Below are 27,974 nucleotides of genomic sequence, written 5' to 3'. Positions count from 1 at the left end.
ACAACACGATAACAAGCAAAACTAGTTTATTACAACTTGTGGAAATGTAGCTAGCTTTACATGAGTGTGCGGTATACAATGCATCAAAACAGACATTCACTGCTGACCTGTGGTACACACCACTGTCGTCTGGATTTTGAAATATGGAATCAATGTCAGCAACTTAAATAAATCTGGAAAATGTAAACAAAAAGGGAATGAAGCTCAAAGTGCAGAAACTAAAAAGGAGCCTGCTTTGCTCGTCCGTGAAGACAGTTAAGACTCGCAGTATAAACGCTTTGAAGAAAATCGCCTCGTGGAAACTAATCTGTTTATTTTTAAAACCACCATGATGTCCTTGGTCCCACACAGAGGAGGCGAAAAACAGCAGCAAAAGTAGAAATGCAAACAATGCAATCAAAAGCAGAATGGCATTAAAATTGTGGTGATTTAAGAGCGACAGCTAGCGGACATTTGTTCCCATTCTTCATTTTCTGTGTCCGTTGGTTGACACTATGTGGACAACACTTAGCTTGCAGCGTTTTGTTCTTGTGGTTTGGATATCTGATCTAATCACTGAAGACAGGAATAAGGAGTTCCACTTAGCAGAATAATTTGTTCCCAAAAATCCTTGATCATTCTGTTTTTTCACAGACTTGATCCCATCTCTAATTAAAGCTGAAAACTGCTGTGAATGTATGAAAACTACCACCGTAACTGTGGTACAAGCCCATGAAAACACAATCAACTCACAAATGTCTGGTGAAAGTTTGACCAGGCCTTATGGAATAACTGCAATACCTGAGATTTTCTGTCTTTGCGGCATGATAGATCCACATCGTGGAAAAGCCTTGTTTCTCAAAGATGATCCTGTACTGGAAAATATCTAACCACTAGCCCTACTGCACCCCTCCTACCATCCTACCTCCACTCATCCCTCATATCATCGCAATTCAAAGTCTGTGAGGGTTCACCCATTTGTAAGTGCCTTCGTAACGAAATCCAACTTTCTGCACGAGGTCATCTGCTTCTTGAGGGCCACGGCTAAAAAGAAGGAAGGGGGGAAAATTTTATTTTTTTTAAAGTAATTACATTAAAAACAAAATTTTTTAAAAACCTGCTGACATGTAAACTTTCTGTGTAATTTCATTAAGCAAGTACAATGTAAAAGCTTACACTTAACGGAATATCTTCATATTAAATACCAAACATGGTTTCCTTAATGATTTACTATTTTAATACTTTGATTTCATATATTTCAGCTGCATTTTACACACAATTATTTCTTCATGTTTGCTGAGGCTAAAGAATCTTTTTTTGAATGTGGTATGATTTTCCTCTTCCAAGTGAGAGCTGAGTAAAACCTTTCCTACCTTCCATAATTGTAAGGAATTGGCTTCGGCTTCTCTTTCTCTATTTGATGAAGGAGAGGAGTGAAGATCCTCCATGCTTCCCTCAGTTCATCACTGCAGACAACAATTCAACATGCAGAAGTAGGTCAAACAGAGGTGCAAGGTTTTCACTACTCAGCACCTGATAGCAAAAAGAGGTCCCTCTGGCTCCATCTAGTGATGGAGATTTTAGATTACAAGCAGTGACTTAAGAGTGGACAAGGAAAAGTACAGACCTGCGTACAAAGTGCATTTGGCTCCCGCAGAAGACATCCAGGATGAGACGCTCATAAGCATCGGGAAGCTTCACGTCCTAAAAGAAAAATACCATATTACAGCTTTGTTAGAGACCTGTTTTGGGGTTTTTTTTGTACTACTACCTCTGAAGCTCTAAAACGGGGTGAAACTCTTAATCAGTCTTTGAAGTCAGTGTTAAATATGTGCTAGATTCTTCTTTATATTACCTTGTAACACCCCAAAATACTCAAAGTTAGAGCAGGGCGATACGACCAAAAATATTTATCACGATATACATTTGAAAATTTGCGATAACTGACCATATAGTTGACACTAGACAAAATACTTTAACTCCACAACTTTATTGGTGCGCAAAGAAAACAACAAAACAATCGTTGTATTTTCACTTAAACAAGCAGCTGTTTTTTTATGTGCATTAAAGTTATATAAAAAATTAACAGTGCAAATGCAAATTCCTTGCTGACAATTTAACCAAAAGGCATTGCCAGTGGAAATTGGCCGACATGTCCTCAGCATGACCATGTATAATATCCACAAAACTTAAAAAGAGATTACACACACACACACACACACACACACACACAAAATACGGTAATACTATGTTGAAGCACAGTGCGTATCACTCCGCGAGGCTCCTGCCTACGACATTTGACAGATTTCCGAGCGCCGTGTTCCACATAAAATTGTTTCGAGGTCAGTAAACAACCAGAATTCATACATAAGGCACACGGGATTATAAGGGGCACTGTCGATTTTCAGAAAAATCAAAGGGTTGATTTTAAGTGTGCCGTATTTTCCAAAAAAAAAACTGTAATAACGACGGCCCACTAGCATGCTCTACCAAAAATTGTGTTTTGTATCTGACGGACAAAAGCTAAACCAGTTCCACACCACTGAAGTTGCAGCATTTTTACAAACCAATTCTGGTTCATCTGTTTCATTCAACGATCCGCTTTCGCTCTTCTCATTCACCGTCACCGCCATGCTTTTTCCGCCATGTGCGTATGAAAACAAAGGCACTGCGCATGCGCGTTTTACCCATATTCTATCGCAATATTTCATTTTCTTATCGTTGCCCAACATTATACCGGTATTACCGCGAACGGTATGATATGGCCCAGCCCTACTCAAAGTTGATCTCAGAGTGTGTGTGGCAATTAAATAAATAAAACTTGAGCCTGCCTTGTATCTGCTCTTGTAGGTGAGATCCAGCTCCGTTTCTTCCGGGCTGAAGTACACGCCAGGTTTCTTGCTCATCATCTTGGCATACACAGCCTCGTTGGGCTGGACGCGTACCACAAGCTCATTCCTGCGACACTGAGTTCCAAAAATGTCTCCGGGGACGTCGGTGAACTGCAGCCGCACCTCGGCCTTTCTCTCATTCAGTGCTTTGCCACAGCGAAGGATGAAAGGAACGCCTGAGGAGAAACATTTTCATGAGCACAGGAGAATGTTTAAAACACCTTATTTTATTTTTTCTTAACAAATAAGCGCCTTTACCATCCCAGCGTTCATTGTGTACGTAGAGCACAGTGGTGGCAAATGTGGCTTGAGTTGATCCTTTAGGTACTGTGGGATCATCCAGATAACCCAGTTTGGCATCTCCTTCACCCTCTGGATCCCCCACGTACTGACCCAGCACAACATCCGACATGGTTGGTGGAGCAATACACTTCAGCACCTTCACCTAACAAAGGTATAAGACCAGACACACCTCATTTAATACACAGAACACAAGTATTTGGTTTCTGCCAGGCGACTTTGTACCTTTTCATCCCTGACATCGTCAGAGCTGGTGGAAGCTGGTTTCTCCATGGCAACTAGGGAGAGCATCTGGAGCAAATGGTTCTGCATGACATCTCTGATTATGAATGAAAGAACAGGTGGTCACATTAAAGACGCAGAAAACTGTTACAAAATGAATTCAAATTATAACTGATCATGTGTTGGTTTTAATGTGCTCGTAAAACCGGTTAAATCTATTAACATTCTCCCTGCAGTGAGCTCTTAATGTACAAATGAAAAAAAACAAAACACAACTGCACTTTAACTCACTAGTGTGGTAACATTAGCAAAACTTGAATAGCTAATAAATATAAATGGTATATAGCTTGCCAATGAATTATATTTTCTTTGGCGATGATAGCTCATAGCCAAAGACATGTTTGTCTTGTCCCAATATAAATATTAGGAAGTATTCTTACACATATTTACTCTCTGGTACTCCGCTTGTTTTTATATTCATCATTAGAGATAAGCGCATTGAATCTTTGTTTTAGATTTAGTTCAACGTATTTATTTCTTTTGGGTGCCCCCCACAACTGAATTATTGTTAACATTCAAGGTAATCTGCGTGGAATAAAAAAAAAATAAAAATAAAAAATCAGCTAAATAAATCCAAAGTCTGTGGGTAACCTTGTTAAATAATTGTGATCACTTATTTTCTAAAATAAGTGTAACATTTGCCTTAAAGCAGCCCTCATATAATTCTGCTTATTCACAGTACTTTAAAAAGCATTAAACTTGATTGAAGTATTTTTCTCCTCACCGGATGATGCCAAAATCATCAAAGTAGCCTCCTCGACCTTGGGTGCCAAAGGGTTCCTTAAAGGTGAGGACGACACAGGCCACGCTGTCCCTGTTCCAGATCGGCCCAAAGATTCGGTTTCCAAACCTGCAGCGAACACAGTGCATTCGTCCTCAGCTCAGCAGCACACACAGAGCAACAGCACAGCTGTTCATGACAACATGCATAAACATTTATCTTTGGTTTTGTTCTTGATTAGCCCCCACTTTCTATTCATGGTGCAAGATTTTCATAGTGGCTCTTTTAAACCACAGGCCAGCTGAAAATGAAGTGTTGCATAATTAACTTACAATCAAGAGCACATTATTTTTACGATGAAAATTTAAATATTTAAAAAAAAAAAAAAAAAGTCTTCTTCTTCTTCATACTTGAATAACGATGCTAAAAAGAAATGTTTTTTGATGAAGCCCCAGACATTTGATTTCTCCATGAGGCTGTTCTGCTACACTTGCTGTAAACTGTAATAAAGCCACTTGCTTTCACATTTACAACAATCAAAAGTGTCACATATTTTAAAAAAAAAAAAAAAAAAAAAAAAAAAAAAGCTACTATATTTCAGGTTTCCTACCTTAGCACCATGAGGTTCTGCACCATTTCTTTGCCCAGATAGTGATCTATACGATAGATCTGGTCTTCAGTGAAGAGGGACGAGAGGTGAGTGGACAGCTCCTCAGAGCTCTGAAGGTCATGACCAAATGGCTTCTCCACAATCACCCTGTTCCAGCCCCTAAATAACAGAGAAGGGGGGGGGCACGAACAAATAGTTTAAACCTTTAACAATATATTAAATGATCAGATTTACACAGTGTGTTTGAGAGTTAAGGGGGGATAAAATGCATCTGATAGTCCCACCTATCCAACACAATTTTAAATGAATAGTTGCCAAAATAGACAAATATGAACTACAGCTGCAACTAATCATTTCATTCATGACTGATATGCAGACAATGAAAGAAAATAATCAAGTGACCATATTATGACAGAACAAGTAAATCCCAACTGCAAGTAGTACATTTTCACCAGTATTTCTTTACAAATGTACATACAGTGGGGCAAAAAAGTATTTAGTCAGCCACCGATTGTGCAAGTTCCCCCACTTAAAATGATGACAGAGGTCAGTAATTTGCACCAGAGGTACACTTCAACTGTGAGAGACAGAATGTGAAAAAAAAAAAAAAAAAAAAAAAAAAAAAAAAAAAAAAAATCAACTGTGGGAGCAATCATCAGAAAATGGAAGACATACAAGACCACTGATAATCTCCCTCGATCTGGGGCTCCACGCAAGATCTCATCCCGTGGGGTCAAAATGATCATGAGAACGGTGAGCAAAGATCCCAGAACCACACGGGGGGACCTGGTGAATGACCTGCAGAGAGCTGGGACCAAAGTAACAAAGGTCACCATCAGTAACACACTACAACGGCAGGGAATCAAATCCCGCAGTGCCAGACGTGTTCTGCTGCTGAAGCCAGTGCATGTCCAGGCCCGTCTGAAGTTTGCCAGAGAGCACATGGATGATGATACAGCAGAGGATTGGGAGAATGTCATGTGGTCAGATGAAACCAAAGTAGAACTTTTTGGTATAAACTCAACTCGTCGTGTTTGGAGGGTTGCATCCCAAGAACACCATACCTACTGTGAAGCATGGGGGTGGAAACATCATTCTATGGGGCTGTTTTTCTGCCAAGGGGACAGGACGACTGATCCGTGTTAAGGACAGAATGAATGGGGCCATGTATCGTGAGATTTTGAGCCAAAACCTCCTTCCATCAGTGAGAACTTTGAAGATGAAACGAGGCTGGGTCTTCCAACATGACAATGATCCAAAACACACCGCCCGGGCAACAAAGGAGTGGCTCCGTAAGAAGCATTTGAAAGTCCTGGAGTGGCCTAGCCAGTCTCCAGACCTCAACCCCATAGAAAATCTGTGGCGGGAGTTGAAAGTCCGTGTTGCTCGGCGACAGCCCCAAAACATCACTGCTCTCGAGAAGATCTGCATGGAGGAATGGGCCAAAATACCAGCTACTGTGTGTGCAAACCTGGTAAAGACCTATAGTAAACGTTTGACCTCTGTTATTGCCAACAAAGGTTATGTTACAAAGTATTGAGTTGTATTTTTGTTATTGACCAAATACTTATTTTCCACCCTGATTTACGAATAAATTCTTTACAAATCCTACCATGTGGATTCATGGATTTTTTTTTTCACATTCTGTCTCTCACAGTTGAAGTGTACCTCTGGTGCAAATTACTGACCTCTGTCATCATTTTAGGTGGGGGAACTTGCACAATCGGTGGCTGACTAAATACTTTTTTGCCCCACTGTACTAGTTACAGATAATTCAAAGTCTAAATGTTTTGAGTTTACTGAACCACAAAACTGTTGCTAGCAGAACAGGTAATGGAAATTTTATTACAGTATTATTGAAGCTACTACTACTCCAAAATTGCAATGGAGGTTTGCCATGATGTCTCGCACTTCATTTCTCAGTGTGAGATTCTGGAGTTAATTTACAAATTCCTACACCACAGATAAACACCTCAGACTTTTAGGTGACATTCCACTCATATCAGATGAATGCAAAGAATCCACTGCATCAAACTCTCCACTTACATGAAATGGATTTACAGTCAGATACAGCAGGTAGCACAAGAAAAAAAAATTAAACAAGCTGTGTGGCACATCGACGTCAGAGACAGGAATGTGTACTGACTTTGTGCTCATGCAGTGGTGCTTAATGTTCTTGGTAACATCGTGGTAGACGGTGGGTGGCAGGGCCAAGTAGAAGAGCCTGTTAGCCCCAGGGCCTCCTGGAAGAGACTCGATGTGTGTGTCGAGTTTGGAGAAAGAATCCCCATCTACGTATTTCCCACTGACGTACGTGTTCCTGCTGAAGAAGGCCGACAACCGGTCTACTTCTGTGTCTGCCACCTGTGCCAGAGAGGAAAAACCTTTAATGATGTATGGACAACACATTGTTGATAATATCTTTCACAAAAAAATGCACCGTGTTCTGAGATCTAGCAAAGTTAAATGAGATTTAACTCAAGACCCTCCTACACACTTTGAATCACTATTATTTTGTGTGATGCTGCTATAACTCACATCGCTATCAAATAGTTTTAATTTAGAACAGAAAAAAGCCAACAAACTAAGATGGCGTTTTCAATTTATTTGCATTTTTCTAATACTCATCTTCGTTTTGTGGATATGATTTCATTATAACAATCTGATCTGACCTTCTTTCTTCCATTAAATAAATGAATAATCTGTTGAGCACTATATCTCAAGTGTCCATGTTTACCTTCAGGTATGGCATGCAAGCAGTCCGGATGGCATCAACTGTCAGGGCAGAGCGAGCAAAGCCCACGAAGTACGTCTGCTCAGGTAGTAGGCCATCTCTGAACAACCACCTGGGAGAGAACAGAGGAACACATGGTTCACTATAACCCACCACTGAGGCTACAATCCAGATTAAAGTAGTATCTTTAATGAGCCTGTACTCACCATAAGGTTGGGTAGATTTTTTTCTTAGCCAGATCCCCCTATTGGAGCAAACACACACAAAAATGATCCACTCTAAAGTTTACGGCGTTGTATTTTGTTGTGTTTAGTGTCCCAATTGCGTTGTACTATTGTACTAAGTATGACTTTGCAATGGCAATAAACAGTTATCTTATATCATCTCACCTTCAAAATACAGGCTACAAGCACAGTCACATGCAAGTCAGTGTACTATTTATTTAGGCTAGTAATCTCAGCGAGCATTAGTCATTTTCCAAGCACACAAAGGTCTAAAGATGCTGCAGTGCAAACCGGTTACACTGTGCTGCTACAGGTAAGTAGGCGGCTTTGGCTTATTTAAGAATTGCACAACCTCAGTAATCCCAGTGGAAACAAATGCCAACCACCAGGAGACAACACTGCCCTGCTGCTTATGGAAATCTTACTGAATAACCTGCTGCTTTAGTGGCTTAAACATAGTGGTCCAACCTGTCTGCTATATAAAGGCTAATGCCTTGTAATCACTATAAAACGCAATAGAGGCTCTGAAATCAGTTATAACCCAAATAAAAGTACAACTTTTATTGCCTTTTAACCTCAGCGTAACCAAACGGTCATAGCAGAACATTAGAAGCCAACTTAATTAGAAATGTAATTGCCAATGCTGGTGTCAAACTCATTTTAGTTTAGGGGGACATAAATTGATCTCAAATGGGTTGGACCAGTAAAAGCGCCACAGAAAAGTGTAAAGTGTAGATTTCTTAAAAACTGAAACTTTGCTTCTTAAAAGTGTGCCAGATATTAAAACAGTACTTCTTGTTAAATTATTATTCTTATTTTGTGAGCAGTCGGTATAAAAACACATTTCAACAATGTCTGCTTTCCTGCCCATTACGTGTAGTTTACAAAGTACAGCAGAAAGGCATAAAACTGTGACAAAAGAAGTACTTTTCTATCTTTAACTGAGATTTTGGTTCCTGTGTAGTAAAGCTGGCATCACCGAGAGTGGAAAAACTCCAGAATTTATTGATTTCACTGAAACTCTCAGGGGGCTGGATGGGACTCTTCACTGGAACAATTGTGGACACTGGGCCACCTATTTTACCTAGTGTCCTCAGGTCAATCAGGTCCCACACCTCCAGTCTCACAAACAGCTTCTTTCCCTGGGCCATTCAGTTACTGTTAACAAACACCATCCCTCTACACCCCAACTCTGCCCACCCACCTCACCAATCTGAGGCACCTGATGACCTGAGTAACCCTCATCACTCAGGCCACTCACACATGGACTCGATACTTAAACCAAGTCCTTTGCACTACTTCCAAGAACTTGGTTCTCAAATGTGTGCATGTCTCTTGTTTTGTATACATTCTCCTTGATTATACATTTCTTCTGTATGCCATTTATTCCTGCCATCTTACCATTTATATTTTATTCCTGCACAGTTGGCATGGAGCACCCATAATTTCGTTGTACATGTACAACGGCATTAAAGTACTATTCTATTCTATGTTTGACACACCTCATTTAAAACACTCGCATGGGAGTTCCTTGACTTGTAATCCTGCCACTTTGTACAAAGTTGAATCCATAATATTTATTTAAAATGACAGCAACCCTCTTTACATTTATTAATCAGAGTTTAACCTGATAAAGATATTATCTACTTAAACCACAAAAGCTAGGCAATTGTTTTTGGTAAATAAATGTTTGAATATGTGGCATGATCCTTGTTTGAAGGGAAAAAGCAGTTACACCTCTTAAAGCGGTAGTGAAACAAACATAAAACGAGCACAACCAGAGTGAGGCTAATCACAGCCTAGCCCTGGCCTGCTCTTGATCCTACATAGCACAGTGAAAGGAAAACGCTGACTGTCTGTGACTCTGCAAAAAACAGCCACAGCGCCGCTCTCTCCTACAAAGAGCCACAGTGCAGCAGACAGATGCCACAGCCAGTTAGATGTTCATATACAAAGCAAATGCAGCTATTTTTGTTTTACATTTCATAACAGTGACATCATAACTGAAACAGTGTCTTTGAAGATGACAATAAAAAGAGATTTATTCTTTAAAAAGCATGACTTTGCAATTTTAAGGATAAGTGTTTTTTTGTTTTTAATGATAAGTTAAGACTGAAGGACCAGTAGGTAAAAGCACAGAATGATGATAAATCAGAATATTGTGCAACAAGGAAAGAAGGGGAATAAAATGTTTTTCAATGCTGGAAATGGTTTCATTTCCTGAACACAGCACCTGAGAAGTATAAGGAAACGTTATACTATAAATAGAGTCATATTTCATTCACTTGTCTGGATGGATTTCATTTCACCTTTTAACCTCAGAGTAACCGAGAGTAACAAAACATAAATAAAAATGTTCATTTAGATTTTGCAGATATTGAAAAATATAGGCAATGCTCATTTTACCAATTAGTTCTATGCAAGTGAACTGTTCACAGATCTAAAAACAACACTGGTGCAATTATTACTTTATATAGACAGAAAATTACTGCCAATCAATTAAAATGTTCCATTTATAACCTCTCCTCAAATGACAACAAAGAGGAACCTTGCCTGATTCACTGTCTCAGTTTTGAACACTGTCCCAGTTGTGCTTGTTTGCAGAAGCTTTTTGAAATCAGTTTCAACATTTACCTAATCACAGTGGGTGCAATTATTGCAAGTTTTTTTTAGGATTTCAACACACTTTCTTTGAAAATATTGCCAAACACTCTTGGCTAAGTGCCCTACAGTCTAAATGTGCCAAAATAAAAAGGGACAAAGAGATTAGTTATATACTCCTGATAATAGAAGGCTCATTGTTTTTAATTTTGAGTGCGATTCCTCTAGACAATTCACCTCTTTATTTGATTTCACAAATCTGCTTATTAGTACCCTTTTTAGGTTTTATTCTGGGAGTGATTGAACTCTTACCGATGCGCCCATGATGATGAAGACATGAACATCGGACTGATGAAACTCTTCATCATCATAGAGCTCCTTCCTCAGCTCCCCAAACACCTCAGAGCGAGAGAGAGGGATGCTCATTTTCTCTAAAAAGCAGACATACAAAAGGTTAAAAAGTCATTTTACCTGTTAAAGAAAAAGAGCAAATTTCAATTCTATTTCATTTCTATAGCACCAATCACAGCCAAAGTTGCCTCAAGCTGACAGGAGAAAGTGTCAGGAATTTTTCCGCGCCCTCCAAAGCTACATAACAAGTATCTAAGACACTCAAAATCATCACTCTCCTTCAAAGAAATAATGTAAAGAAAAACAATGCAATGAACAGTTTCTTAAAGATCACACGTGTGCAAAACTTTCAGCCTTTACAAATAAATACCACAAATAATGTTAATTTGTTTATTTGGTTTTCTTTAACTTCACGCAAACTGCACAAGTCGTTAAAAGAGCAAACTTTTCTAAGATAATTTGTTCCCAATATCTTTACGAACATCTTCTACTTCTTTCTCATATTGCAATCTCAGACCAATTTGGTGATCTTGAGGTTTGGGCTCTTTACCATCTGTTGCAGTGTTCCTTGTTCTTGTGGCTGAGGACATCTCTCTTTCACTCCTGGTCAGTTGCGGTCGCTCTGCAAAATGAATTTAGGTCTGGTCAGATGGCTCACTTAATGCGTGATGCTTAAGATTTTAAACCTCAAGTTTACACTGGCGCAGAAATGTAAAACTTAACATTTTCATTAATGCTTACATGCTGTACTGTTTTAGCATCATTCTCCTACAGCCACCAGTTCATTTCTGTATAATACGAATTACTTACTAGACCACAGCAGCTATCCATCTATACATCAACGCTACCTCAGCGAGTATCCAATTTGATGGTCGGCAAGACCATTTAATAAATGTCATTCGCCTACCCTTCGCCCCTTGTGTTCGTCCTTCTCTTCAAAACGCTCAAAAGAGCAAATATTATATTTAATGATTATTTTACTAACAATAAAACCTTTGATTTTGATGGCACCTTTAGTACTGGTGTTTTTCCACTCCTTCAGGCATTTTTAAATATAATAAATGCCAGAAGAGTCAGTTCACACAGCTAATATGCGCATTTTTTAAAATTTGTAACAAAAAACAAACAACAACAAAAAAAAAAGCAATTAAAGGAAATGTTTAGGAAAAAACCCACATAAATATCTGATTCTAGTTTCTGAATAAACTGTAATGACTGAAAAGTGAATCCTATTGGGATTGTGACAAAGCAAGACATTTTGGACTCTATAAAAAGGGAATCCAAATGAATAGATTTCGCCCTATAGTTGTTACCAGTCATGAGAGGGCATCTGACTTGTAAAACGAGCTAAATGAGGCAAAACCCCTGGCACTAGGCGTTTACTTCCTCGAATATTACTTAACGTTGAAAAACAACGGAAAAGGTATAGGCTTAGCCAATCAGGAAGTACAAGTTGGTCCAGTAATTTTATCACAGACTTCTTCACTTTCTGCAAGCTGCATTACCACTGACGTACTGACAAACACAAAAACAACAGTGCACGTGTGTGCCTGTCAGATGGAAGCTACTACTCCCAGAAATAGTCTCACACACAGCAACATACTCTAATGACATTAGTCAAATCCTCCACCAAATCCCGTGTTTAGACTGCTGAACCTTAATGCACAACACCATGATAAAGCTGGATGGCGAACATCTCAGGATGACACCCCAGCAGACAATTTGTTGCTCAACCAGCGTTTTATTTAATGTGCGGTTAGCAGCACTGGAAGATATGGAAGAGCTCTGATGACACTTTTATTAAACGGAGATACAAAGCGTTTTCCTCGCCTGAGACAAAAGCTTCAACATTATCATCCTCTTATAACAACATGAATTGACAGAACCAACCCCAGCTAGCGAAAAAAAAGAGCACCTAGCTTTCGCTTAGCTAACACAATGTGCGTTTAAAAAGCGGCAAAGCTACTACAAGCTAAGCTAATGCGACTGTAATGCTACTTACAAACAGGTCCGTTAAGGAGACGATAACCTGGCAGTTAAAACCTGTGAACCCAAGACAAGCCGCCACAGCCTTTATGCAACCTCACAGCGACGGCAGCCCTGCTCGGTGGTGCTTATTTCTCTGTCCTGCCTACTTCCCGGTTGAGGTGACAAAGCAGAATTTAGAGATTTTATTGGGTTGGAAGAAACTCACCAGAGCTCGCTCGAGATCCCATCATTGTCGACTCTGGTGACGCCACGCCCATAAGTGGGCGTGTTTAATCGCCCCTCCCCTGCACCCCCATTCCAATCTGAATGAAACCTTTATATAAATATTAATGACTGCGCAATACTAAGAGCCCATCGGGACAATAATTGTATTTATAAATACTGGAATTATATGGTTATATAAATAATTTTTTTTCTCAAACAAAGTTCATGAAAGAAGATGAGAGTGAGAAGAGGACAAATGGAGGAAAGCTAGTGAATCAGGAAATGCAAAAAGGGAGAGTGGAAAGGCGGTCTGTACCAGAAGACATTCTAGAGACTGTGTAGACACTGGAGGTAGAGAGCAATGGACTTCTTAAGCAGAGTATTTAACCTGGAGAATGAGATGATGATGTACCGGTTTTGATTTTCAAGAACAAAGGTGATGTGTGAAGCTATAGTAACTATGAAGGATAAAGTTGATGAGTCATACCATGAACAGATAGGAAAGAGCTGTTGAAGCTATAAGGACAGAGGTGATGGTCAGTGAGCAGCAATATGGCTTCATGCCAAGAAACAGCACCAACAATGCAATGTTTTCTTTGAGAGTGTTGATGAAGAAGTATAAAAAAAAGCTGCACAGTGTCTTTGTTGATATAGAAAAAGCATATGGTAGGGTGCCAAGAGGGGAACTGTGATAGTGCATGAGGAAGTCAAGAGTGGAAGAGAAGTATTTAAAGGTGGTGCAAGACATGTATGGGGAAAGCAAAACAGTTGCGAGGTGTGTGGTAGGACTGACAGATGAGTTTAAGGTGGGGTGGGAATATATCAGGAATCTGCTTTGAGTCCCTTCTTTTTTGCAGTGGTGATCGACATTATGATTTTTAATGAGAGTAGGGGGCTGGTGCAAGAGAGCCAACTGTTAAGTCTTTGGTTGGAGGGGACTTACATTATAATCAAAATACAGAATATTCACAGACCTTTATTTCAGCAGTCACATGCGCATACATAACTAGTGAAAGAAAGAGCAACTATAATGATTCCCCTTTTTCATTCCGGCCTTATAGACTTGTGTAACATTGTGTAACTGTTTTGAAGAAGTGCACAACACTTGCATTATACTAAAAGTCTTTTCAAAGTTTAGGTGGAACTAACATGAGGCTCAGCAGTACAAATAATTAAGCCAAGAGGGCATTTACCAAACAGTGACAAAAATCCTTCTTTGTGGTAAGAAAAAAATTTGAGTTACTGTAGTAGGAGACCAACACTTAAACACGGATCACACCACAGCTGATACACATCCTCAAAGAAGAGTCCACACACATAAATCCATGACAAGTCCCTGATGAAGATCCAGCTTTGACTGGCTTGGGCTGATTTGCACAAAGTTAATATCAGAGTTCCTGCAGATACTGTCAAACACTTGCCTGATGAGGGGTTCTTCAAGTTCTGGAAATAAGAACAATGCATTATTTAGATACAAAGTGATAAGAATGAGGAAACATAAACTTGCTACTTCCTGTTCCAACTACGGGCTCAGTTTGAGAAAACATGGAAATGTAAAGAGTTACTGTGTGGCAGAATAAGCCCAAAGTGCAGGACTCAGAAGATGAGGTAACTCAAAAATAGCTGTATTGCATGCTCTTACAAAAACACAACAAAAAGCAGGGCAGGTGGACAGGTCTGTAGTCTGTCTCTTACCTTTAAGGATATTTCCAAATTCTCACCTCCTCAGAACTCCATCTGCTCATCATTAGTCCCAATATTTTATATATGTGTGTGTGTGTGTGTGTGTGTGTGTGTGTGTGTGTGTGTGTACAGGCAGGTATAAATCTAGACTGTGGCAAAATAGTTACTTTAGTGTGTCAGTAGATAGCAGTATTACATTTTCGGAGCAGAGATTTGTGGTGCAGAGAGTGGTACGGTGGTTGGTATTTGCAGCAAACGGGTGTGGGTTCAACTGGCTGCGGCCTCTCTGTTTATGGGTTGAATAATGTGTAAAGGTTCTCAGTCATCCAGGTCAAGTCATCGTAGTCTAAGGAGCTTGGAAAGAAAAGTGTCTGTGCTTGAAGACAAGGAGTTTTGTCTTTGGGATGAACTAGTTTTTTGTGGCTGGGTCTGACACAAACTGTCTGCCATCTATAATCCAGTTTTGAGATCCCTTCAAAGACGCCTTAACCCCCACTAACATCCTGGGCCTTTTAACCTCAGGAAATCACCTAATAGGGTGGGGCAAGGTCTCACAATGAGTTCACCTGAAACCTTATTGTGATTGCTGATTGTGACCTACACCTGTTTTCACACCTTCGCTCATGTGATTAGGTATTGTAAAGGTAAATGATTTGGATCATTTGTCCTTCTTGGGTCGACACTCCCATGGGGCTTAAATCTGGGACTCTTCACCATTTGACCTCAGAAGTGAAGAAGCTTCTTGGATGAGAGGTGAAACGTCTTCAAGCAACTTAAAGAAGCCCAAACGCTTTTCTTTCCAAGGGTTGACTCTATCTTTACTTCCACCAAAGAGATGCATCTTAGTTTAACTTGTTATTCTAAATTGGCCGGAGATCTGAATTATTGCTTGTTTCTCTGTGATGACCTGGTAACCCAGCCCAAGTGTAGCATCTCTCTTTCTGAATAATGGATCTGATGGCACCTGGGAATTGGATATGTGCTTTAGAAAATGGTTGCATATGGAAAAGATCAATTAATGTCACAGTCTTTTTGTCCTCTCAGAAGCAATATACCTGCCAATATACATGTCCAGCAAACACACTTTACTGCTAATATTCCTAATAATCTTCTAAGTACTTTCTTCATAGGTAAAGTGTGTGTTTTAAATGCAAGCAATGACAGTAAAATAAGGTTTGAAGAACCACTGATGTGCAGTGTGAATAGAATTACAACAGCTTCATCATGCAGTACTGTGAATGCACTCACCATCTGTGCTGGCATCATCCTCCAGTAAGATCTCTGTGAGCAGGGCAGCAGGAGCTGTGTGTAAGACACTGTGGACCATCCTGAGGAGAGCGGACCAGGCCTCATTATGAAACACTATGATCACACTGGTGGTCGGGAGGCCAGGACAACGCCAAAACATCCGTTTCAAACAGCTGTCAGAGCCAAACTGAAAGTTAACCCGTACTAGATTTTTAACAAGGGGTACAGTACTGTGCAAAATCTCGAGTCACACACATAGAAATACAGTATGTAAGGGAAAAAGAGAGTTTGTATAATTCTAACTTGAAAGCCAATATTTGGTATGACCACCTTTATTCTTCAACACAGCCTGAACTCACTTAGGCAAGCTTTCTTGTCATTTCTTTAAGTAGTCTTTAGAAATAGTTCTCTGGGCTTCTTAAAGGACGTTCAAAGCTCTTCTTTAAATGTTGGTTGCCTTTTGTTCCATTTTCTGTCAAGATAACAGATGACTGCTTCACTAATATTGAATAATATTGAAGCAGTCATGACCCAGAGACCACTGATAGGATTCCACTCTGTTTTTCTATCCAGGTATACCTCTACTGTACTGATAATGTGTATGGGATTGTTGTCATGCTGAAAAATTAAGCAATTTCCAATCAGATGCTTTAATGTGGTATTACATGGTGGATCAAAATCTGACGGCGCATTTCTGCGTTCATAATTCCATCAATTTTGACAAGATCCCCAACACCACTAGCGTGAGTGGACCCCAAACTATTACAGAGACTAAACCATGTTTTGTAATGTTCATGACTGCAGACACTCACTGTTGTGTGAGTGTGTGTCTGCAGTCATGAAAAAAGCAACCAGTGTGGTTATTCACGTTAGAGCTCGTGTGTCTTTGCCCAGATCACAGTGGAGGGAGATACAATCACCGGCAAACTGGTTAAACTGGTTTTTCTTAGTCCATTTTACTTTCCCTTTATGGTCTTTATCATTTGCGCCCGGTGCCCTGGAATCTTGGAGAGGCCTCTGAAGTTGAGGCTTGAGCTCCTCTTTAAGGTAAAGTCTAGGAGAACAGCTGAGACCTGAAGAATCTGGGAACACGCTATTATGCTCAAGGATGAGTCCCCTGAGTCTCCCCACACTGCCAAAGGGAGGTATGGTGGTTGGGGCGATCGTGGCTCAAGTTGGGAGTTCGCCTTGTAATCGGAAGGTTGCCGGTTCGAGCCCCAGCTTGGACAGTCTCGGTCGTTGTGTCCTTGGGCAAGACACTTCACCCGTTGCCTACTGGTGGTGGTCAGAGGGCCCGGTGGCGCCAGTGTCCGGCAGCCTCGCCTCTGTCAGTGCGCCCCAGGGTGGCTGTGGCTACAATGTAGCTTGCCATCACCAGTGTGTGAATGGGTGTGTGAATGGGTGGATGACAGGTTGTGTAAAGCGCTTTGGGGTCCTTAGGGACTAGAAAAGCGCTATACAAATACAGGCCATTTGTGGAGGGGCTTTGTAAATGATGTAGTATGAAATGAACAGCAAACTCAAAAAGCAGGTTATCGCTAACTTTACTGATCGGGTGAATTGATGGCTGAAGAAGCACATGATTAGCACAAGGTAGTGCTGACATAAAACAGAGCAGAAAAAAATGAGAGAAAACAGTAAAAATCTTTAAGAAAGCAATTATATAAAGTTTTACTTACTTACTAAGTCATAAAGAAAATCATTTATTGCTGGCAAATGTGCTGAATGGTCTTTAAATAAAACCCACCAGCATACTTTTTTTTTGTTATAGTAAGTATATTATTAAACTCAATTTCCATGTACCAGATTTCATATGATATTTATTTTCATCTATGATGGAGTAAGAAGTGTTTACAAATAATATAAAATAAATATATGTGAAAATAATGATCTACAGAACAATTACTGCAGTTAACACAATGTTTATATTGTAAATTCTAATCAGCACTTACACATTACCCATATCCCTATATGGGTCTAAGTGTTGAACCCATCCATTATTGTTTTTTGAACGTGTAATTTGGCTGGTAGTAGGAAACAATTTAATCAATCAAAAAGAACAACAACTGCTCAAACCGGTTTATCGTTTGGAAGAGATGTTTTATTTATTCCACAGCTTTTACATGTTTTCTTCGCTGTCTCTTGTCTTAGCTTGTTAATTGTCTTTAATTTTCTATTCTTTTAACTTGGATTTTTACTGCTTTCACACTTTACTTGTATCCTTTTTATCTTTTACTGCAAGAGTTATTTTTAATATTGTATATAAAATTAGATCACAAACACAGTTTAAATAACATTATACAGCAAATATTCTATTTTTGTATAACATGTATGCAGTGTATATCAATGCATTATTAGAAATAAGCATTTCTAACCTTTAAGATATCATAGGTGAAGTTGTTAGTCTAAAAGTGAGTTATAAAGACATTGAGTTATAAATTGTTACTTTTTCTACATAGGGTTTTACCCATTAATCAACGGCTTTTAAAATTTTGTTGATATATACAGCAAAACACCTCGTATTTTTAGTTTTATTTCATCTGGGAACTGGCTGTGCTTAAATGCCTTCAGGTGATCTGGACCAAATATTTACAGATCACTAACTACTTCTGACTTCCTGACATTGTTTTGCATGCCAGGCGGTTTAAATTATTTGTGTGAAATGTTAAATGTGTGACAGTCCACACAGATTTTAGTTATAGAGTTATTTGAAAATTGTAGAACAGTGAATTTTGAACCCTTAGAAACCCTTAGAAATTAAATTTACTGCTTTTGAGATATAGCAGTATCAGTAGTAAAAAGAAATTCTTCATAACGTTAGCGAAACACAATTTTATAATCACTATCTGTTTTGTCTTTTCTAACTGAACCTTTTTTATGCCAATATGATTACAGATTTTTTCTTTGTAATGATGTGAATCCAACAGATATACGACAGCCCTAACTCGCACCAGACATCTTTGAAATCTAGCAAGTTATTTATCATTAAGTTGGTTCCGGGTAGGCGGGGCTTGTTGCCATGGTTATGTGTAAACGGAAAGTTCTGGTTTATTTACAGGGGGTTTTGTCTCTGGTGTGTCTCTACGGCAGGTTCGGGCAGACAAACTGCAACGTTATGACCTTTTTTGGTTTGACATACCTGGGTTATCAGAACCCGATAGGCGATAGAATGATACTGAATCCCCGGGGACCGTCTAATCCTAACGGTAAGGAGAGCTTTGCTTTCGCTTATGTGAACAATAGGTCTGAAAGCGGGGCTTGGTTGTCTTTTGGCCTAGAGTTACCTAAAGGTTTAGCTACGTGGAAAATTGGCTCATAATTTCAAAACTCTTCAAAAAGAATAAAAGATAGCAGTCTGTATTTGGAGTTCATGGTGTAGACATTTGATTTATGTCTACACCATGAACTTTGATTTTAATTTATTAATACCTAATTTATTTTCACAATCTTTTGACTTTTTATTTGGTCAGTAAAATAGAATTAAATTACACTCAGTAATTGCTTCTCCCCTTTGCCTTCAGAACTGCCTTTATTCTTTGTGGCATCGATCCAACAAGGCGCTGGAAATATTCCTCAGAGATTTTGGTCCATATTGACATGATGCCATCACACAGTTGCTGCACATCCCTGATGTATATCCGTCAAATCCCCAAATTTGCTCTATTAGATTGATTGTAGCAGCAGGCAACTTAATATTGTCCTTTAGGGCCATTGACAAGCTTTACCATATTTAGTTGTAACAGCAGTGGTAACATATCTCATTACAGATGGCAACAGCAACATCAAAGCCGGGATGCCACCTTCTCTTCAAGAACAACCGAGACACCTCAGATGTGTAGAGGACTGCCAACTTTCTGACCAGCCTCTTCCCCACAGCACTGACATACACAATGGGAGCCATGAGAGATGCGAAGCGATGATTAAGCGGCTTCAAACACCTAGATGTGAGTAAATATAACAGATGTGAATGTTGATGAGTAAACAGCTGCATCAAACAATGAGAGCCTTGGTTTCCTCTGTTCTCCAGCTCCAAACCAGCTCTACATGGTGCCTCTGACAGAGAGCCAGAGGTATGGCTGGATGGTGTCCAAGAACCCTGAGCCATGGATGCTAGTCAGACGGTTTCCTCGAAAGAACAGCGAAATGACCAAGTATGTAACATTTTCAAATCAAATAATTTTTTTGTTTTATTTTTTATAACATGTGAGTGAACTTGTTTTTATTACTTTCATAGGTTTGTTAAAGAAATGTTAAAGACGGACCCGAACTTCAGCCTGTTATGAAAACTTTTGCAGTAACACAAATTACCTCACACATAAAAACAGCAACAAACATGATGTGAAAACGTGAAATTAAACTGACAACATGCACACTTTTAGAGGTTTTTTTTTTTTTGCCTCATGCAATAGTGTTAAGCCTATTTTTGTAATGAGTGTGCTCTCTTTTTTTACATTTAAGTAATTCTTTGAATGACATGTACAGTATTAAGCCTTTGTAGAAAGTTACTGCTCAGCCAGTTTTTGGAGGTGTAAAAATGTTGGAGGGTTGCTCATTGGAGAAAAACAAAAGGGTATTCAGTCTTAAAGTTGTTAAAGCAAGGAAAAACAGGATTTGCTTTACTCCATAGTAAGGTACAGGGCCATTGATGCATCACTAACAATAAGGGTCCTTACATCTCAGATCATTGAATTTTTAGAACATTTTCTGGGCAACTATCTCTGATTTCTGTCATAATTTTGTGTTTAAATCATCTGGACACAGCAACCTTTCCTTGAAGACTAGTCATTTCAGATGAGTTACTAGTTTTTTTCAATACATTTAATATTTTTTTCTGTGTTTATTTTTACTTGTTGAATTTTAATGCCTCTTATTATTTTTTAAACTCAGTATGACTTATCTGACCCTTCCAGGCCAATGTGCATGCATATAAAGTGGGTGTGAAAAATGAAAAAAGTACACATATATTTTAAGTTATTGTCTCAGTTTTAATTTGATTACAGTTTGGAAACTATTTGGATATTTTTTCTGTTCAGATCTGCTGATATTGTTGTTTCTGTGGTATAACTTGTATCATATTTGCTAAATCCAGCACGAAAGTTGAATGAAAAGAGCATTTCCATAATTTTTATCACCAAAAAAAATCATTTTTAGAAAATGTTTTGCATGTTTTAGTTACAATTTACAGATTGCCACTAGTCATTTTTTGCATTGTTAATTTCTTTTTTGTGTGCTCAAATATGGAACTTTACAAGACTACTTGCATATTTGTTCCACATTGCATGGCAAATGCATTTTCTGATTTTTTTTTTTTATGTATCCGTCCCAAATTATAGGTCATGATTTATTTTTATGGTAAGAAAGACCAGCGAAAATTTCAGGCTTTTGGTTTTTGAGGTAATCATGTTCAAACATTGCCTCAGATTTCAAAGTGTGGGAAAAACATGGTGGAAGTGGGCTGACGGACCATCTAAAAATATATATTTATCTTGAAAAGTATTTGATATATAAATGGGCATTGCAATTAAAAATTCCTCTCGGGAACTCAGAAATTCCAGCTTCAAATGGAACTCACCATTATAGTCACCATTAGAGTCGCTTTGGCGATTCTTGTATTACCTCCTTACACAGAGGATACACTGGAGCATCCTTTTTGAAAGGAAAAGAGATAATGCCAGCTAACAGTTCATTTTTCATTCCATGCCATGACGTGCTGATATGTTTTAAGACTTCCAAAACAACTTACATTAAACTCACGCCTGATATTCTTGTGATGTCATTGCCTAGTATGAAAAAAGTTGCATAATTAAAGATAATGAGCTCTTTTAAAATGATTAACGTGAATTGAAGTTTTACCATAATTCATGTGTTAGTTGTGTTCATTGCTGTATTGCATTATTTAATATTTCCATTTATTAAGTCATACAAAGCCTTTAAAAAAGGCATCTAATTTCACCTTTTTAGCCAGTTTTTTTTTTCTTTAAAGTACCAACCTTGGCAACAAATTAAGATTTTTTTTCACCAGTGGTTCTCATTTACATGGCATTAAAACAGCCCCATAAGAAGACAAAGAGAAAAGATTTAAGATGTGGATTTTGGGTTTCACCACAGCAAAACCATGTCAGCAACATCCCCTTTGTTAAGGAGCCATGTGTAAGTGCAGTGATTCCTAAAATAATCAAATAATAACTCTTACAATTACTTTCAGAGTTGAGATGCTCATGGTAATTAAGGTTGGTTACTTACAGTTAAAAAAAATATAATTAAGTTTGAAAGTACATATTTCAATTTAAGTCATAAAAAAAGCAGTGTGTAAGCAGTGTTTGTAGACTCAGAAAGTAAGTCTACAAAGGTTTCAGCTCTGTTACACCAGGTGAGGGATTCTGTCACTTCTGTGCTGGAATCTGGGAATATAAACACATGTTTGAGCGAATTTAATCTCTTATATATTCATCTCATAAAGTATGCATGACCGCAAGTTCACAAGTTGCAGTAACTGATCCTGAAACCCAGTCCTTGAAGACTTCCTGTTTGGCACTGGAAATCAAAACTGCCAACTAGTATGTGATGACTGAGGCTTCCTATTTCTTATGTGTCTGAAATATATTTACCTCCTCCAGTGCTGAAGCAGTGAAATCAGTACAGTATGGGCTGACACTGGGATCCTTCAGCAGAATGATAACGGTTTGTTCCCTGAAATCTAATCGTGTCACAATTTATGTCTTTGAGAAACACAAAACATAAAAAGATTTCCCTTTCCGTTTATACTCAGGTCAGCTAGTTTCTGTGTTTGTGCTGTGAATGGTTTCTCCTGTCTCTTCATGCTCATTTGTTGGCTGTTATACATGCTGGTGCTATTATGACTGCCTCAAAGGCCACAACAAAGAATGGAGTCACACCACCCACTGAATAGGGATTACCAAAGGTTTATTAAACTTAGTAATAATCATGGTTCATGTAAGGCTGTATCAGTGGTGCAAAGCCATGAATGGATGGCAGTTGTATGTTTAGAAACTGAATTAAGATAATAGGTCAAATAAAACAAAACAAAACAAAACAAAACAAACAGGGTTGCCATTGCATGGAGGCGGTGCAAACACTGTCAGCAAAGGAGTAGTCGGAGTGAAGACAGGGCGAGGTCTCAAAAGGCAGGGTTCAAATGTCCCTGGCCGGGTGTGGAGGGCCAGGTTTTCCAGGAAACTCCTGCAACACACACACACACACACACACACACACACACACACACACACACACGGCAAACCTTGCACAAAAGCCTGTGGCCATAACAGATACCAACAGTTAGAAATCGGTAATATCCACCCAGTTATTTCCCCTTATCCAATTTGAGGTCAATGAATCTGACCCTCAAAGGTCAGAGGGGCTGGAGCTTATCCCGGCTCCCATAGGGTAAGTGGCAGGGTACACCTTGGCCAGTCTCTCAAAGGGCTAACACAGTGAGACAGACAACCATTCACATTCATACCTATGGTCAATCTACGTGAACCAATTAACCCCACTAACTGCATGTCTTCAGACTGTAGGAGGAAGCTGAAATACATGTAAACACCACACAGTAAGGCCCTGAACAGATGGTGGATTTAAACACAGGAAATACTTGCTGGGAGGTAAAAGCACTAACCGTTACGCCACTGTGCTGCCCTCAGCAGCTTATATATGCCGATAATGTTGGTGCACTGATCATCAGGAGTCTTTTCTCATGTTTCCTGCTGCTGTTGCCCTTTACCTTTGAGAATACCTTGGTTTGAAGGCTTGTTTCCTACACATAAAAATGATGGATTTAAGGTCCCCCTACATAAAAAATGTGATCTAAAACCCTTTTTTCTTACAAAAAAGGAACTCAGGTCAATTTAGTTTTAATTATATATCACAACAGTCACCTTAAGGTGCTTTATATTGTAAAGACCCTACAATAATAGAGGAAAAAAAAACCCCAATAATTAGACAGCACCCTATGAGCAAGCACTTGGTGACAGTGGGAAGGAATAACTCCTTTTTAACAGGAAAAAACCTCTGGCAGAATAAGGTTTAGGGAAGCTAAGACTACTGGAGGTTTCTATAAAGCAAAGATAATGACTGAGTCACATTCAGCATCAGGAGCAAAAATACAGTCACACAAAACAGCCATTGATTTTTTTTTATTTTTTTCTTCAAGGGGAAATGTTATTTTTCTCTTTGTCATAGTCCTCAACTCTTCTCGTCCTTCAAAACTTTGCAAAAAACAAAACAACAAAAAAAAAAATCCCCTTTTCAACTCTTCCAACTCAGGGAAAAATACAAATAAAACAAAAACAAATACGGAAGGATTCATCAGGCCTGAGCAAAAACACTGTTTCAGTAGTATGGGGACAAACCTTCCTTCCCTCTCCTCTTCCCTTCCCCTCCCAAAAGCATCCCAAGAGTTAACAATCAACACAAGTCTATGGACAGCCAATAGAAATAGAATACATACAATGAACATCTTTATAATAAACTCAAGTGCATTTTATAAACTCTTTGCTTTATACGAATCACTCTTCATTGGTCACAGTTCATGTGATAGTTGGTGATCTCCGTTGCATTACTGTCCTCTAGACGCAAGCCCGAGTATCATTGCACAGGAGGGACCAAAAGCACAGGGCTGCGTGAGCTGGCTTTGGTACAAACGTGATCAACTGTTGGTTGCCACTGCTAAGTGTGAGGGAAGAGCTGAGTCAGGGCTGATCCTACAAATTAACAGAAAGCTGCGCCCGGGGGAACCAAGACCTTTACAACGATGAGAAAGTTAACGTAAAAAATAATAATAATAATAATGTCGACGAGCCCTTGTCCCTCTTTCTCTCTCTCTGCCCGAACATTAGCGGTCCAGGCAGGGAAAGCAAGCACACTTCCCATTTAGTGTTAATCTGTGATTTGTTTTATGTCAACTTAAGGCAATCAGACTCAGCAATCAGTGCTTTCATTTTCCGCTGAGGCGGGTGTAATAGGAGAGAAAATATGTGAAGGCCTACCAACTCGACCTTGTCCTCTTTAAACAGCGTAACACGAGGGATGCTGTTTGTTACCACTGAGAACTTTAACGTGTGTGGAGGTCACCGAAAAGCCTGGCTGAGATTTACAATACTGCAGTAGTGGCATGAATTTAAAAAAATAAAAATAAAAAAATAAAAAGAGCAAAAAACAAAAAAAGCACAGTGATTCATTTGTAAATGTGTGTGTGTTTACTGCTATGCTTATGTGAGCATACACCACTTGGGCTCTGCTGCAAAGGCAGCTAATGGTTATTACTTACTATACATGATCACACCTATCGTCAGCTTAAAAATACTGTACTGTACATCAGGACTGAACAGCAGAACTCATTGGCTGCAGTTGATCAGTTGGTACCAGTGAGCTGGAGCTTTACGACTGGCATTTTACAAGAAAGCGTGCTGGTCTTTGATCCTCTTCATCGGAATGGAGTCATCATATTAAGCATAATAATTAATCAGAATCATCATAATAATAACAACATTAAGAATATACAAATGATGGATACAGAAGTGATACAAAATACCCTACGCTGAAAACGAACAAAAATGAAAACCAGATACCACAATCAGACATGCTTCAAAGCAGTTATGTTTGGCAAGAAAGCAGTTTCATTGTATCATAAAAACCTCACAGTGAAAATAGTTATGCCCCTTCAGGATTACAAAGCACAGTATTCAGTTAAAATCAATATATATTAATTTCCTTCATCTATTTCTTCTTCATAGAAGAATCAGGCTGTGCGATACCGATGCATTGAAATCCAAAGTTTCTCCCCCTCCCCCCCCCGAAGGCTCTGGAACGGGTTTCGGATCTAAGTTCCTTCATTTCCATCTGTACCAAAACAATACCTCTCTGAAAGGGAAGGAGCAGTCGATGTCGGTGTACTGTCACGGCCGAAAAAACGGCTCAAGCTCTAAGGAACCAATCGGATGTGAAGTGAGGATGAAGAGGGGCCAAATCCTGGCTGGCTCTACTTTTACTGCTCAGGTATAACCTTCTGATAACATCCTTAGTCGTCTTTAGTCAGTTTTAAGTTAACCTAATTTAACAATCGAGGTCAGCGTTTGAATTTAGGGTTCGTGATATGCTCTTTGCTGCCTGAATGACAGACGAAATAAATGTTTTGTACATAGTCTAAAAAAGGGAGGGAGCAGACTTTGTGGCCAGCATTTGGGCAGAAAGACGGAGGGTTCAGGCCCTCTGCTTAAATAACAGAGGCGGAGATCATTGCTAACTCTAGCAAGAACATATCCACACGTCTTGCCTTGCTTTTAGTAAATACTTTAGTCTTTGGTCAATATATTCCTCCTCAGTTTATACATATATTCATACACACACAAATATGCATGTACATACACACTTAAAAAACGTGTAATAGACTGGATATTTGTGCCCGTATGTTTCCACACTTTTTCATAAAGGACCCTTTTTGCACAAAACATCGAGATCGAAATAAATAATTAATGCAGAAATAAAACATGAGTACCTGTTTGTAATTCATGTGAAATTAAAAAAAAAAATACAGAATAAGAAAACAAACGAACAAAAAGACCCAAAGTAAAATAAAAAAGTAGCCGTATGTACAGCGTTAATCTTCTTTTGACACAGGCTAAAAGGCGTTTTAAATAAACAGACTTTGCATCTTTCAAGAAGCCTGAGAGAGAGGCTAGACATGAGAAAAACACGTGTCCTTCGACATGTACGGGATCCAAAACGGCCGTCAAACGAGAACATTTTCCTCTCATCTAGAACACTTTCCGTTTGAAGTCTTCAAAGTTTCTCTTTTTTCCCCTCTTTGCTCGGGATTCAAGTGGTGGCGTCTCTAGTTCTTAGCCGCTCGCTCACACCGCGAGTCTTCGCTCAGTGGTGCCGTGTCCTTGCAGTGGGGGGGTCATCCCAGCATCTGCTGCTGCTGCCGCTGTCTTGGCTGCTAACTGTTGGGCGGTCCATCATTCAGGAAGTAGGTTGTCATTTCGCCTTTACCTTTTACCTTTACGACCCCACGACACTCAAGCACGTAGCCTTTGCTTACAAGCACCTGGTAGAGGTCTGTGGTCACCTGTGAAAAGATGTACACAACGATTTACAAAAGAGCGCAATATTTTAAAAGCAGTCACTTCAAACTCTTCGTCTGTTTTTGCACTGATAAACTTTTATTATGAAGCTGACAAAATGAAGTCAAGAAATCTTTACATTTAAAACTGAATTAAGCAACTTTTAATTTAAATCGTATTGATGCTGGTTAAAATGTAAATAATAACACTCATACCACTAAATCTTACCAAAAATATTTTTTAAAAAAATCATATGTGAAATGTTGAAACTGAGATATTTGAGGCCTGCTTTGTTGGTTTTTTTGGGTTTTTAAAAAAAAAATTATATTCTGGTTTTGTTTTGTTTTTCACATTTAAGACAGTGTCTCAGCTTCCGCTAATAGATAAAAGTTTTAAAACAAATTTTATCTCACCGTTTACAACTTTACAATGCTAGCAGTAGCTTTTGCCAGTTTTTAGGGGGGGGAAATCCACTGTCCACAAACACTTCAGCACTAAACTGAAGAGAGACACAGTAAGCAAAAGGCTGCTGAGTTTAGAGAAGCACTCAGCAACTAAAAAGCTCAATATCTGCTCAATAAATTTCTCTCAGAAAAAAATGCAAATAGTAAGCTGCTTTGAGTTCCAATTTTTATTTGACTAATGTTAGTTTTGTGAGTTTTTACTTCTTTATTGTTCTAGTATACTGCGATCTTTAATATCATGATATCGAGTCTCTTGCTGTTACTTTACTCTTTCAGTTCTGTGATGTCTCTTGTGTTGTTGTTTGAGCCTCGTCTATTGTCTGCATAGTAGTCTTGTTCCCTGCGTTGTGCCTCCCTCAGTCTCATTTCTGCGTTTACGCTTTGTTCCCTTTGTGTTCATGTAGGTCTCTTACATTCTGCTAAGTGCTTGTATTCATATCTCTATTGGTCTTCTTTGGTTATTTCTTATTTTACTTTGAAGTTTTGGTTTCTTTTACTTCCTGTTTGTCCTCTGTGTATAAATAGTCCTGCATGTGTCCTGTATTTGTTACTTATGTGCAGTCCTGCGTTTTTTATTGCTTTAAATTTTGTTTTTGTTCTGTTTTCATCGTT

General features: G+C 39.0%; 3 protein-coding genes across 7 annotated transcripts in view; 1 reads left to right on the top strand and 2 right to left on the bottom strand.

The window, feature by feature from the left end:
- Positions 1-9: 9 nt before the first annotated feature.
- On the bottom strand, positions 10-12,960 carry g6pd (glucose-6-phosphate dehydrogenase). Of its 2 annotated transcripts, none has more exons than XM_012917770.3 (14): positions 12,888-12,960; positions 11,244-11,315; positions 10,655-10,773; positions 7,724-7,761; positions 7,521-7,629; positions 6,930-7,147; positions 4,784-4,942; positions 4,177-4,302; positions 3,396-3,489; positions 3,129-3,315; positions 2,811-3,046; positions 1,607-1,683; positions 1,353-1,445; positions 10-1,023 (listed from the first exon to the last, which is right to left on the bottom strand). In XM_012917770.3, exons 1-14 carry the CDS (start codon positions 12,937-12,939, stop codon positions 933-935), a joined length of 1,671 nt encoding a protein of 556 aa, XP_012773224.3. In that variant the 5' UTR covers positions 12,940-12,960; the 3' UTR covers positions 10-932. The 2 variants fall into 2 exon arrangements, with proteins under 2 accessions (XP_012773224.3, XP_004546280.2); XM_004546223.5 differs by lacking the exon at positions 12,888-12,960 and adding an exon at positions 12,696-12,859.
- Positions 12,961-18,835: 5,875 nt separating this feature from the next.
- On the top strand, positions 18,836-20,195 carry spmip11 (sperm microtubule inner protein 11). Its single transcript, XM_023154897.3, has 4 exons — positions 18,836-19,023; positions 19,585-19,761; positions 19,845-19,968; positions 20,052-20,195. Exons 1-4 carry the CDS (start codon positions 18,837-18,839, stop codon positions 20,098-20,100), a joined length of 537 nt encoding a protein of 178 aa, XP_023010665.2. The 5' UTR covers position 18,836; the 3' UTR covers positions 20,101-20,195.
- A 3,759-nt stretch (positions 20,196-23,954) lies between these two features.
- The window catches only part of adcy6a (adenylate cyclase 6a), a 55,535-nt gene continuing 51,515 nt past the window's right edge, over positions 23,955-27,974 (bottom strand). For all 4 annotated transcript variants that reach the window (XM_014412767.4, XM_024798215.2, XM_024798216.2 and 1 more), the window contains exon 24: positions 23,955-26,903. In XM_014412767.4, coding sequence (XP_014268253.1) covers positions 26,775-26,903 — 129 coding nt within the window. In that variant the 3' untranslated portion in view covers positions 23,955-26,774. The remainder of the gene's footprint in view (positions 26,904-27,974) is intronic.

Source organism: Maylandia zebra, linkage group LG20, assembly GCF_041146795.1.
Source record: "Maylandia zebra isolate NMK-2024a linkage group LG20, Mzebra_GT3a, whole genome shotgun sequence".
Taxonomy (NCBI): domain Eukaryota; kingdom Metazoa; phylum Chordata; class Actinopteri; order Cichliformes; family Cichlidae; genus Maylandia; species Maylandia zebra.
The sequence above is the reverse complement of the archived record's forward strand: the minus strand, read 5'-3'. Positions and strand labels throughout refer to the sequence as shown.